This window comes from Rhinolophus sinicus, chromosome 1, assembly GCF_057876585.1.
Source record: "Rhinolophus sinicus isolate RSI-liver-muscle chromosome 1, RSI-T2T, whole genome shotgun sequence".
NCBI classification, from domain to species: domain Eukaryota; kingdom Metazoa; phylum Chordata; class Mammalia; order Chiroptera; family Rhinolophidae; genus Rhinolophus; species Rhinolophus sinicus.
Genome location: NC_142501.1, coordinates 150,056,828 through 150,071,383, shown reverse-complemented (window position 1 = coordinate 150,071,383; position 14,556 = coordinate 150,056,828). Strand labels below are relative to the sequence as shown.

General features: G+C 35.6%; 1 protein-coding gene across 31 annotated transcripts in view; it reads right to left on the bottom strand.

Moving 5' to 3' along the window:
* The window catches only part of ADGRL3 (adhesion G protein-coupled receptor L3), a 756,105-nt gene that overhangs the window by 112,264 nt on the left and 629,285 nt on the right, over positions 1–14,556 (bottom strand). For all 31 annotated transcript variants that reach the window (XM_088791158.1, XM_019743751.3, XM_074324504.2 and 28 more), the window contains 2 exons: positions 11,144–11,352; positions 7,150–7,326 (listed from right to left, as the gene is read on the bottom strand). In XM_088791158.1, the coding sequence (XP_088647284.1) occupies positions 7,150–7,326; positions 11,144–11,352 (386 nt within the window). The remainder of the gene's footprint in view (positions 1–7,149; positions 7,327–11,143; positions 11,353–14,556) is intronic.

Genomic DNA, 14,556 nt, shown 5'->3' with positions numbered 1-14,556 from the left:
GAGAGAGTCTTTGTTCTTATGATATTTGCTGAAGGATTTAGGAATTAAGTATTATAAAGTCAGCAATTTACTTTCAAAAAGTTAAATGATACAGCAACATATATATGCACAGGCATACACAGAAAACTGGTAGTCACAGGTGTCAAAACTTTAAAATGTGAATTCAGAAGAAGGTTATATCAGTGTTTATTGTACCACTTGTTCAACTTTTCTATAGAAGTTCTTTAAAGAGTGAAAAAAAGGTAACAAAATAATTTTAATGGTTTATTTTTCTCCAAAGCAATAATTTCAGCTGTATTCTTTCTATAGCTAATTTGGGATATAGCTCCTCCTTTCATGAACATAAAAAGACATAACATGATCTAGGTGCTAATTCCTCTTCTCAAACACAGATGCAAAGAGTATCCTTCTCTCTATCATTAGATAGGTTTACTTTCCTCTCTTCCTCCCTGTCCTGCGCAGAGTTAAGTAGAGGGGAGAATCCAAAGATTTTCCTCTTTTTTTAATAATTTTCAAACTTCAATAATTTTCCCTACTCATACCAACTTATCAGAAATGAAACAAAAGAGGCTGTAGGCAACTGGACATCCACTGTAGGATGGGGCAAAAGTAATATGGCAGCAGTATTACTCATTTCTTGTTATCTGTTCAAAAAAGTCTTAGGATTGATGTTGTGTGACGCTCAGGAGCCATAGTCGTGGGGGAAAAAATTGTCCCATTACAGCCATATCATATTTTGAAATGCCAGTTTCCTGCCCATTGCTTGCAAGTGGTATAAAATTCTAAATACTGTCTCTGACCTAGGGAATTAAAGATACGTATTTGCAAGTATCTGGTACAGGGGGAGGGGTGTGGGCAGTTGAGAAAGGTGGTAGTTGTCACTCTTTTATTCAGTAAAATAAATGTATTACTTCTTGGTCTGGAGAAAAATGTAAACAACTCAAGAAGATGTTAAATTGTTACAAACTGAGGTCTAGGTATGTAGGACTCCATAATAAATAAATGTGGGACTAAAATACATCCAGATGAGCTACCTTGCAAAACATATTTCTCAGTGGAAAAACTAATCTGTACTTTTAGAAAGCACATAAATATATATATTTCAGTTGTTAGTTAATGCTAAAAATCATCTAATAAAGAAGAAACCCAATCAATGAAAAAGATTGTGCATACTTTGTATTGATTTATGATAGTACTTAAAATTGAATTTGGTGATACCGACATTGTGGGGATTCACAATGTCTATGTAACCAACATACTGAAGAGCTGTGAAGTTATACATACTTTTAATAATAACTTCCTAAAAATCTATAATTTAACAATTTCATTGTGGAAAAAAAGTCTCACTAAAAGATAGATATATATATATATATATAGATATATATATATATATATATATATGTCATTTAGTGATATATATATATATATATGTCATCTCACTAAAAGATATATATATATATATATATATATATATATATATATATATATGTCATTTAGTGTCTGGGCACAGCTGAAGTTTCCTTCTTAATAAATACATATCAAATCAGTAGATTTCCATATACAGATATATATATATATATATATATACACACACATATATATATGTGTGTGTATATATATCAAATTGGTAGATGTAAAACATGAAATATATATCACATGTACATGAAAGATCATGCTGCTCCTCTGCTCAAAATTCTACTGTGGAGTTTCCATTGCACTGAAGTAAAGCCCGCATCCAAAGCCCTTCTGATGACATACATGGCCTTCTGTTATAGACGCTCTAATTTGTTTTCTGCTAAAATGCTTTCTGTCTGACTATTTCCTCTCTGAGAATGACACTGTTCTTGCAGTTCCTCTAACACATAAGGACCTGGTTCAGGGTCTTGTTTTTGTTCCATCTTCCTGGAGAGTCTTTCCCCAGGTAATCTGGAAGGCTGGCTCTCTCACTTCTCTCTGCCCAACATACTGAGCTGAGGGTCTTGTGGACGAGGTAGACATAAAACAGCATACTAGCAAATTTTAATAAATCTATGAGGAACTACATCATTATAAAACGTTCAATGAGAAAATCCAAGAATAATTCTCCTCTTTTCATGGTTCTAAAATGTTGTCAATTTTTAAATATAAAGTTTATATTCATGATAACTAATATAAAAAAAATCTTTGACTTTTTTTGACCATTTTTGAAAGCATTTTCTTTTTATGGAAGATTCCACATTTGGAGAGTATTCAACTTGCCAGTCATCTACTTTTTTACCTAAGTAAATACACTGGTTATAGCACTATATACTAATAATGATTTTTAATTTCTACCTCCACCTCAATTCCATCACACTATATAGATGGCAAAATATAAAATTAGCACAAAAAGTTGGGAATGGAAGTGTACAACCCTTAACCTCATATATTAAACACTTTATCTTTCACTAATAAAATCATTTCTTAAGCTCGAAGAAACATTTCTTTTTGGACTTCCAAGAATGAAAATATTTTTTTTGAAAAATAAGTACTTCCTTTCACGTACAACTGTAAAACCTTGCAATGTAAAACTACCTCATGTTTTCTTCTGGCATAGAAAAAGACTATAAAATATTTGATACACTGAATCTATGGTATGCAATTAAAAGTTTCCAAATTGTCAATGTTTTGAATCAATACTAAATTAAGAAAGAGATAGAATGATTTTAAATAGCAAAATCCATGCCTACACTTGGACATGGGTGAAGTTGAGGTGGGGAAAATATGATATACCAAGATAAACGAGAGAGAGAGAGAGAGAGAGAGAGAGAGAGAGAGAGAGAGAGAGAGAGAGAGAGAGAGAGAGAGAGAATGAGAGAGGTGTAAGCATCAAACTAAGGAAAGTGAAGCATTTTAAAGATAATAAACATCAATGTCAAGTTGAACTGACAGGAGAGTAGGAAGACTTTATGTTTTGTCTCCCAAAGAATTATAATTTGAATAAAGAGTTATAGGTGATATAAACTGTCAGACTCTTTTCTAAAGCATTTGTTACAGTGCCGTACAAAACCATAGTAGAAATGCTAATTAGTCTATTAGTTTGAAACTTATTCTCCTATACACTAAAATATTCCTCTTACAAATTTTGTTCACAAAATGAATTACTGGTAAGAGAGGAGATAGAGATTTCAATTTAGCATATTCAACCTTCTGCTTAACACAGACAAATAAACCTGTCAATGATATCCAGTAATGGAAAGGTTTTAAAATACCATAAATACTATTGCAGTTTAGTATAAAATTACATTACCTCAATATATGTAATGATTACTTTTCTGTCTAAAAGACAATCAAATATTTCCTTAGACAACAGAAGCAGGGAGAACTCAGAAGTAGTTAACCAGCTGTTTTGGGGTGGAAGCATCCCCCTCCATGTTCTATCTGCTAAATTGACCTAGCTATAAAATCTTTCAGCACCTCATTGAAAAATAAGTCTTAATACTGTGGATGAAAAAAGGGGTCCTATGGAAAGTAACCTCACAGGGTTATCTGATTATAAATTCCTAAGTGGGCAGGTCATGGTGGGTAGTCACGCCCCAGGCATATAACTTCTTTAGGAAAAGGTTTATCTTTGCCTTGAGCAAGTCCTGTCTACTGTTTCTGTGCATCTAGGTTAAAGCACCTTTGAAATAAGTCCTAACGCCCTCAAGAGACCACGTAATCTTGTTAATTATCTTGTAATCCAATTCCCCAGTTGCCTTCTTCCACCCCCATGTAATCTTCCTTAAGTTCCCTCCTTAATGTGAAATGCATAAAAGCTGCAAAACTGCTATTTTCCAGAGCATCTGAGATCTTGCTCCCCAGCATATGATGTCAGTTTGCCTCAAGTTAACTCTTATAAAAATTCTCTATGGGTTTGGACATGTCTTATGTCGACAACAGTTTTCTCTCCCTTAACAGACTACAAATTCTCTGAGGCCAGGGACTTCTTTGGCCTTATCCCCACAGTATTGTGTGGGGCTAAAGTAATCTGATATTTTAAGTAGAGTGGACAGAGAAAGCCTCTTTGCGAAGGTGATACTGGAGCAGAGACTTGAAGGAGATGAGGAAGTTGGCCCGGTGGCTCTCTGGGGCATAGGAGGAAGGACACTCACAGGTCAAAGTAGCACACACCTGATGGAAAGGCAGTTAGGCTGCTGTGGCTGTGGCCAAGTGAGCAGAGGAAGAGTAGTAGGCAAGAGCCATCAATGCAGCCAGGATTTGGGATTTTGCTCTTACTGAGACGAACCCTTCAAACTAGATCAAAGGTAAAAGCTACTTGATTCACTTTTTAAAAGGCTTACAGAACTGCTTTTTGAGAATGAACCAGAAGGACAGCGTAGTTCTGGATTTGTGGCACTCAGTAGAAGTCTAGGTGAATATATCAAGGCAGCCGTGGAATCCTTGAATCTGTAGTTAAGGACAGAGATAGAAATCTGGGACTCATGAGCTGATAGTTAGAACCATATGAGACCATACGCGATCACCTGGGGAGAAAGAACTTAGGGTGCCTAGGCTACATGTAGGATTACACTCTGGGCCACAGCAGCAATGAGAGGTCACAGAGATGACGAGGAAGCAGCAAAGCAAGCTAAGAAGGGCCAGTTGCTGAGGGAAGAAAGAAATAAGAGACAATGGTGTACCCAACACAAAGTGAAGAAAATGTTGCAAGAATGTGTTCAACACAAATTCTCGGCGCACGTGTTACCGTATTATAAGTACATCCTGCTCATCCTTCAGAGCTTTTTTGATAAGCCCTGTCTGAACAGCCCTACTTTGGATGTGATACCCCTCTGAGTCCCTCAATCACAGTGTAGTCCCCAATTATAATATTTATCACAAGTATGACTACACCTTCACTTCTCTGCCTTGATTCCCCCTCAAAAACGTTAGTGCCTTGAGGGCCAGAAGCTTCACTTTAATGCTGGGATCTAGTGATACCTTTGACAGATGGGAAGGAGGAAGTTATATTTATTGAGAACCTACTGTGTAGCAGGCAATATGTCAATACCTCTACTCAGGTACTCAAAAATATTAATAAAATAATGCAGGGAGTGCTGAATGAACAGGAGAGGTGACACGGTTGATAGACAAGGACACTTCAGTGCACAGGTAGAGCCCTAGAGTGAAAGCCCCATTCATCAGGGCACCACAGCTTAATAGCAATAGCTATCAACATTTCTTGGCCAATCTCTTTGCTCTCTTTCTAAGATTGGCAAGCAAAATTCTCCAATATATGGCCGGCTGGGTGGCTCAGGCGGTTAGAGCTCCAAGCTCCTAACTCCAAAGGCTGCCAGTTCGATTCCCACATGGGCCAGTGGGCTGTCAACCACAAGGTTGCCAGTTCAATTCCTCAAGGATGGTGGGCTCCGCCCCCTGCAACTAAGATTGAGCACGGCACCTTGAGCTGAGCTGCCTCCCGGATGGCTCAGTTGGTTGGAGTGCAGGCTCTCAACCACAAGGTTGCCGGTTCGACTCCCGCAAGGGATGGTGGGCTGAGCCCCCTCCAACTGGCAACGGCAACTGGACCTGGAGCTGAGCTGCGCCCTCCACAACTAAGACTGAAAGGACATTGACTTGGAAAAAAAAAAAAAAAATTCTCAAATATAACTTTGTTTCCTTGATAGATTTTCCTGCAGAGTTAGAAAGTGACAACTAGCAAACATGAATATATATTCTAACTGGCTGCTGTATTTCTCACTGTGCACGAACAAATTAGTGTTCTGTTTTCAACATTAGTCTATTAGCCTGCTTGTTTTTTTGTTTTTCAAGTGTCAACATCATGTGGTGAGATCAAAATGGGACTGACTTAGGCAATCACAAGAGTATATGATATAAGAAATCCCGGAGATATATACTGTGTGACTGAAAGCTAAAGGAAAATATTGATTTTCATTTATTTTATCTCTTGTTGACACACAATAATGGTCACAGTCAGGATTCTTGTATAATAGATTGAGTAGAGGCTATCATGCAAGGAACTGAGCAAAATGATACTTTGTTTTTGCTTCAAACATGATCCATTTTTCTGTGTTTGAATTTATTCCCTAAACTGAAAATAGAATCCCAGAGCCATCCTAACACCTTCCAAGTTTAAATCTAACATTTGTTCGTGTAGCCAATCTTGCTAAACTAGATCAATTTGTGATGCTCTGACAAAAAGTACTTGTAGTTCTTTAAAGACCAAAATTTGAACTGTGCTGACACAGCTACGGTAATTTACTCTTAAGGTGTAACTGGGCTTGCATTTGGTCTCCCTCTGGGATACTTATACCATCTCTAAATTCAACAGTGCCAAAGAAAATTTTGGATGAAACTATTTGGCTCATTGACAACAGGTAGATATATATTTGCTATAGTTTTTCCTTTTCAAAATATGTTGGACAGTGATACTTCCTCTACATTTATTATCAGGGAGATGAGAAGAGAATTCACAAGTATATAATTTCTTGTTATTATCCCATCTATCAATTTCTAACCAAGTTCAGAAGTTCATTGTATTTTTATATCCTAAATATATCTGAAATCTAAGGCCTCTTCACATCCATCATGACAGCCAGAGTCCTTCCAGGAAAAGGCTGATGCAGCCCAGTTAGTGAAGTTTCGGACTTTGGAAACTACTTATCTGGATGTTTCCTTAGGACAGTGTCTTCTTGAATGGACAAAACCCTAGATATTCTATTAGAATGTCTAAGCCCTCTGCATTACCATGCATTGTACTTAAAGGCAGCTTTCTTAAATTATTCTGACAGGACTCAATCCCACACATAATTCCTTAGTCTTCGACATACCAGACTCCAGTTCCTAACCTTACCATACTGCCCTTTGGTTCTGGAGTCCTATTTGCCCTCTTCCTGAGGTGTGACATTTATTCAAACAATATAAAAGCAGGGGCGACTAAGGGAAATTTTATGAACAAAGTCTTATTTCATAAGCAAACTTCAATTTTAGGAACTACATGGATAATAGAAGAAAAAAAAAAGAGTTCTTGGAATCATCTAAGAGGTTATGGGTTGAACACCAGAGAGAGAATTCCTGAATAAAACCACTACCAAAGTGGAAAAGCTCTGAAGTGAGACTGGCCATAAGTTAGGATCTTTTATAGCGAGTGTCCTGATTGTATGCATTTTTATTTTATGGTAGATATCTTACCTTAACTTCCACATGTGCCATCAGAACTGCAAAATTGGTTAGGTGGTTACAAGAGCATGTAGTATGTGTCTTATTTGTTGTCAGGAGCCGACAGCCTTGAGTTGACCAATAACCTGTCATTGTGCGCTTAGAATAGCTCCAAAATGAACAGTTGGGGTTGAAATTTTCCTCAGATTGCTACAGGGGGAAAAAAAATCGATAAAGCCAATAACTACTTTATGATCACATAAATTAGGTCGACATTTCCTTTACATCAACACAGCTTCATACACTTTTCCAATTTTTGTGGAGATGTCTACCAGTGTTTTCCTATTTGAATTTGAATACATGTTGTTGTTTATTCCCTCTGATTAGATGTGAGTTTACTTTTTCAAAAATTAATATTGAAAAAATATATTAGTACCAATGTCTCAACCTCATATCTATTAATTTCATAGTAAAGTAAAGTACACTGAGTAAAGAAGTTAATTGCAACAGAGTGGGACGTCCAGCTTGTAAGCAGGAACCTTTGGATCACATGAAATGGGGGAGAAATTTAAAAATGGATAATACTGCAAAGGACAAGAATAATTTTGTTCAGAAGTGTGCCCAGTGCCATAGTATGGAAAAGGAAGATGAGCATAAGACGGGACCAAATATCCACAGTCTATTTGGGTAAAAGACGGATCAGGCCACTGGAATTTCTCACACAGATGCCAACAAGAACAAAGGCATCACCTGGGGAGAGGAGACACTGATAGAATATTTGGAGAATCCCGAGAAGAACAACCCTAGAACAAAAACAATCTTTGTTGGCATTAAAAAAACAACTTCGTAAAGGGCAGACTTGATAACTTATCTCAAAAAACTACTAATGAGAAATAGCTGGCCACTGCCTTATTTATTATAAAGCAGAAATGTATCATGACGTTTTTCTTTTTAATGTGTTCCGTATTTAAATTGATCTCACACATCAGAATTCAGGTCATGAATGGCTGACAGAAATATTTATTTTGGGCAGTTTTGATTTAAATAATATCAGCTTGTAGTTCAATGAATATGATGAACTTTTTGAACTTGGATGGTAATTTTGGTTTAGCAAGTGCTATCACTGTTTTCCCTTCTAAAGATATGATTGGACTAGGTTAGTAATATTCAACTTTTCACAGAAATGGTGAAAGCCATCTCAAAACCTGCAGGAGACTGTTTTTATATATATACTTACATAACTGCTTAGAGCAATATGTTTAAACACCGAGGAACTCTCTTCCCTGTCTCAGAGCAGCAAGACTCGCTTGTGTTGTAAGTTGTGTTCGTTAACTTGTTAAAGGCAAGGGCTTGAAGATTAACGGGCAGTATCCACCTTATCTTCTTGGTCCTAACTATGCCTATTTAATTAAAATTCCCTGTGTCTAAACTGTTGCCTTCTATAATACTTAATAAAAGACAGTTTTGTGTGCTTCATGCATAATATCAAATTAAAAATACTTAACACTTCTCACGTTTTATAGATGATCCACAAGGTCTGATGCTTTTAAAATTTAGTGAGGCAAGACATAGTAGCAAAGTTTACTTGTGAATTCTTTCCTAAGTCCGACTAAGTTATCAGTCAGGACTGTCTCTTAAACAGCTATTGAAAAACACAACTGTGCTATTATGGTATATGTGGGATTAGTAACGGTGCTTTAGCAACTCAGTAGAAGGATTAGAGTTAGAAACTATCAGCACAATATTGTAAATTGTGTGATCATAAGGTTTAAGATAATTAAAAACAAAATCACAGATCATGACTTCTCTAATGTTGTTGACTTAGTGACTGCGTCAAGATTTTAATGGTTGAAAAGTACAATAGCCTTACATATTGATGCAGCAGAGTTAGTAGTCATACTACTAGGTTATGTTTATTTGGTCCGCTAAGACAGAGTCTGTTTGGCCAAGGTAAGCACTGCCACATTTATGCTAAACCTGGAGAGAAGAATGTGTTTCTGGTTTTAGTTTTGTGGTATATAATAGTGTATAATTTATGTACTAAAGGACTTCATACACAGGCTATACCGCACAGTTACAGTAGTCTCTGGAAATTTTAGAGATGGTGAGAGAAATTCTTAGTGAGGAAATAACTCCGTCTGATGGTGAGAGCAATCTCTTTGTGGGACAGTGACTGGGAAGAGGCCTCATTGATGGTCTCAAACATGACGGGGATGATTATAAACAGGACTTTAAGGGCTGAAAAAGCAATTTGCAACAATTTTATTTTCAGTCATTGGAAAAAAGTGAGAAAGCAAAGAAGTCAGTCTGGAAACACACGCAGAAACAATTTGGGGAAGCAAAAGAAAGCCTGCTTAATTCTGATACTAAGTCCTAGTCTGAGTATTAATGGCAGGGAATTAAAAATTCCATCCTGGAAATCTTTCGGGGGCCAAACCTTTGTAACAGAGGACTTGGTAACCGCATAAGTTAGTGATATTCAGAAATAGTGCAGCAATTTAGCTTCTAAAAGACAATTCTGGACCCATATGGAAAGACATGGAGGCCAGGAAGTTGATTTATTTCTTTGCCTTCTACATCAACCAAGGCCTGTGTTGGCAGAGATAATTACTGAGTAAGGGCTGTGTTCTAGGCCAGTTATACTCAATAAGTGCCTCTGGTTATTTATAATGTAAGTGATCCTAGCAGTTAATTCAAAAGAAGGGACATTCCCAGGTGAAAGGGCTATATGCTCTTAGAAATAAAGAAACAAAGACAAAAAAAAGCTAGCACTGTGTTTCATCCATGTGTCTTCATTCCTAGTGCTTCATCATAGGTGGCTTGGTGAGGGATATCAAAAGTGAAAGCTAGATGTATATAAGGAATGTTTCTTCCAAGTGTCACCTACATTCTGGATTTTCTTTAGAACAGCAGTAATAGAACTTTTTGTGATGATGTATTGGACTTGTGGTATCCAATATTGTAACCACTAACAATGTGCGCTATTAAGACCTTGAAATATGGCTAGTGTGACTACAGAACTGAACTTTTAATTTTATTTCACTTTAAGTGATTTAAGTTTATATAGCACAAATGATTAGTGACTAGTGTATTAGCAGCACACGTCTTGAACTAGAGTCAGTGGTCTGTAACAAAAGTACCTCCCCTGGACATTTTATTTTCTTATTCTAGGATTCTTGCAAGTACACTACAGTGCCCTTGAGAACGCTGATTCCAACTCCTGTTTCTAAACCTGATGTGCTCACCTCTATGTTTTTACCATGTTTTACCTATTCCATTTATAAGTTGGCAATTTATTTTAGGTAGGTGTCATTCTGGTAGGAATGCATCGTTTTTCCGTGCTTTTCCTGCATTTATCTCCAATTTCTTTACAGATATTATATTGTACATTTTTGTTTTAACCACTGAAGTTTGCTGTAAATTGAAAATGCTATGATGGAGTGCACATGCTATCTAGGAAGAGGCCTTACCAGGGCTGGCCCTCCCCAGTTCACTAGACTCAGGCTTTATATCAGTCAAGCTCAGATAAGAGCAAACCCAAACCAATTTACCTTAAAAAAAACCAAAAAACAAACACACACACACACACACACACACACACACACACACAAAACACAGTCAATTGCTCTAAAGAATCAACTTCTGAAAAGATGGTCTTTAGCATTATTTGCTCAATTTACAATACAATGTTTGTATATGCACAAAAATATTAACTACACATAGAGATATAATTACTTGTAAAATCATATGTGAAACCATGTCCAGTTTTACTGAACATATTGCTAGCTCTTTTGAATTATGAAGAAGCATTTATAAATCAATCTATGAATGTTTTTACCATAAGCATTTACATATTGAAGAAATATTCTCCTTCCTCATTTCAGAGAAAAATACCACTATCGCATAATAGAAAATTGTTATACAGAAAACAATGGAAAACATTAAAAGAAAATTAATATATTTTGTGTTCATACTATAACTAATGTAGATAATATGAACTACTATACTTAGCATAACATTTTCTTACCTTAATATGTTTAACTGTGAATACCACAGGATCAGCCAAATACACCTTATTACTAAACTCTTTGTTTATTGCTGCTGTAATAACAGGGGAATTGACGATAACAGAATGATTGGTGGACATGGCCTCTGTTCCCAACTTCATGCTGGCATTCTCCGTGGACAAATAAGGACCCAAGTTGTTATACAGGACAAAGGCCACTCTGATCTCTCCTAAAATAAATGCAAATGTGAATTATAAATTGGGAAGAAACTTTAATTACTTTTTACATTCCACTTAAATTAGATAATTCTAATTAGATTATAATCAGATCTGCATACTATAGACACACAACAAAAATAAAACATTATTTTTAAGAAAAGTGCCAAATCATTCCTGAGGAAAGAAAAGTCAAAAGATGTTGAAACAACTACAAATTAGTATTTTAAAAAGTGACCCTTAAAACTTATTTCACTCCACACTCCAAACTTAATTAAAGATAGATCATGGACATAAACATAAAAACCATAACTATAAAGCTCCTGTAACAAAATATAGGATATCTTTCTTATCTTTGAGGTTAGGAACTCAGAAACACTAGCCATAAAAGAAAAAGAAAATGGTAAACAGACTAGGAAATATGTGTGTGTGTGTGTGTGTGTGTGTGTGTATTTATATCATGAATACATAAAGCATTTTTGTTTATCAATATAAAAGAGTAAAATGCCACACTAAAATGTCAAAATACACACACTCTAGGAGAAAAAAAAAAGATATAAAATAGGCTAAGAGACATGTGAAAAATTATCAACGTTAATTATGGAAATAAAAATTAAAATCACATTGAGAAACCATTCCATATCTAATAGAATCTCTAAAATAAAAATGAAAAAAAGACTGTCCACACTAAAGTTTATAGGGATGTGGAACAATTAGAATTCTTGTATATTGCTGGTGGAAGTATAAAATGGTCCAACTATTTGGAAAAAATGCTTTGCAAGTTTTATAAAGTTAAACACATATCTACCCTTCCCAGATAAGTGAAGATATAAAGTCACATAGAAAAAGACTTACAAAAGAGTGTTTATAGCATCCTTATTCATAATAGCACCAAACTAGAAACAACTCAAAAACCTATCAATAGGAGAATAAATTATAGCATATAATGGAATATACTATGCATCAATGAAAAACAAACTACTGCCAGATGGAGCATCACGACTGAATCCCAAAAATATTATGCGGACTTAGAGAATATAGGCAGAAAGCAGTCCACATTGTACGATTCCAGTTATATAAAGTCTAAGAACAGGCAAAATTTGTTTATAGAAATAGAAATGAGAAGAAAATAGTTTCATCAGGTGGGGTGAGGGGATTAGCAGACTGAAAAGGGGCACCAAGTAATTTTCTGGGTAACAGAAGAGACTTATATGTTATTTTATATATTACAGAGGAACGTACACTGTAAGATTCATCATGTTAAACACTTAAGGTCTGCACATTTTAGTATATGTAAGTTATCTCAATTACAATTAAAAAATATAAAAGGTCTCAAAATTTTCACCTGTGTTAAAACTCAATTATTATGTATGTTCTTTTAAGGTCACTATCTCCATATGTCCTTCCACCTTATTTTTTCCCTTATGACAATCTCTTACATGTAATCCCTTGTAAAATTAACCATCTTTTAACATGATTTTTAAAAATCATTTCCTTTCTTAAAAAAATGAAGTCCTATGTCTTACTTCCATTATGAATTCATATCAGTCCGATGACAGGTACTGCCCTTACTACTGTGGTTACTGAGACAAGGAAGTCAGTCTTTGTCTCTGAATCAGAGAGTCAAGTGGCAATAAAGACAAAGAAATGTTAATGTATTATTGTTTGAGGTGGAGGGGGCTGTCCAGCATCTAAACTGTGCTCCCATGTTTGCAAAATTCTCTACTCTTAGGGATTTAAAGTTACAAAATGTACATCCATTTGCTTTCCCAGCCTGCCCTGCAAAGAGATTGCTCTGGGCACCTCAGCAAGATGCATCTAATAAGATGCAGGAACCTCAAACTTCATATGAAGAGCTAGTGACACAAGGAAGCAAGAGGTACAGCAGCAGCAGCCCTCACTTGTGCTTCACTTTTAGCAGCAGTGACATCTCACAGCAATGATTCTGTGGGATGGTACCGACAGCTGTCAGCCTCCTTGCTCTTGCATGTTTTTGGAGGCCTGATTCTCCAGCCTTCTCAATGATTCTATGAGATATCTGTTATCCTTGCAGTAATCCAGCAAAGAGATTATGAGGAGCTACATGAAGGAAAGGGGCATTCTCAAATTTCCGATTCACATCTGTACATAGTACTGAAGAAAAAAATAGTAATTCACTAAATACTTCTTGACTGTTACAGTGCAGCATTTCATTTCAGCCCTTTCCCTCTAGATTTAATATGCAAATATTGACTTTTAGAGACTAAACTTTAAGAACATCCATGTATTTTTCTTGTTGATAGTAACAATGTTTAATTGGTTTATGACTGGCAGACAATTCATACCAATTTCCACCTGTGGGATAGTATCATGCTGTTATATCATATTGTTTATCAGTATATTTTCTCACATACAATTGTTATCAATTTTCCACTCCAAAATTAATGCTTCAATGTGACTTCAAACACACACGCGCGCGCGCATGCACACACACACACCATTAATTTAGTAAATAAAATAAATGGACACAGAACACCGTATGACTATGATAAACATATTTCAATCTTCATTAGCTTTACATCGGAAAGTTTATACATTTATTTGATAAATCCTTAGTGAGCGCATTCATGTATCAGGCACTAGAGTTAAAGCAATGAATAAATTAGAAAAGGTCCCTGCTCTCATGGAGTTTATTGAGTAGACAATAAGCAGGCAACATAATATATATATATATATATATATATATATATATATATATATATATATGGTATAATTTTGTATAATGGTATATGGTGTATATGGTATAATGATATATATGGTACAATTTTGTATAGTGGTAAATGAATAAATAAATACCATGAAGAAGCATTGGCATAAAATGGTTAATGGTAAAGAGTGGTCTAACTTCAGGGAGATAAGGAAAGCCTTCCTAAAGAGGTAAGATTTATACTGAGTAGGGAATAAGAAGTTTCTATATAAGAAAATGTAAAAATTGCATTTCAGAAAGAAAAACAAGTAAATGGAAAAGTCAGATGCAGGAACAAAATCGAGGAATAGAATCAGCACTAGACTAGGGAACACTTGTGCACTGTTGGGAATGTAAATTGGTGGCAGCTACTATGGACAACAGAATGGAGGTACTTCAAAAAATCAAAAATAGAACTACCATGTGATACAGCAATTCTACTTTTCGGTATTTGCCCCCAAAATATGAAAACACTAACTCTAAAAGATCTATA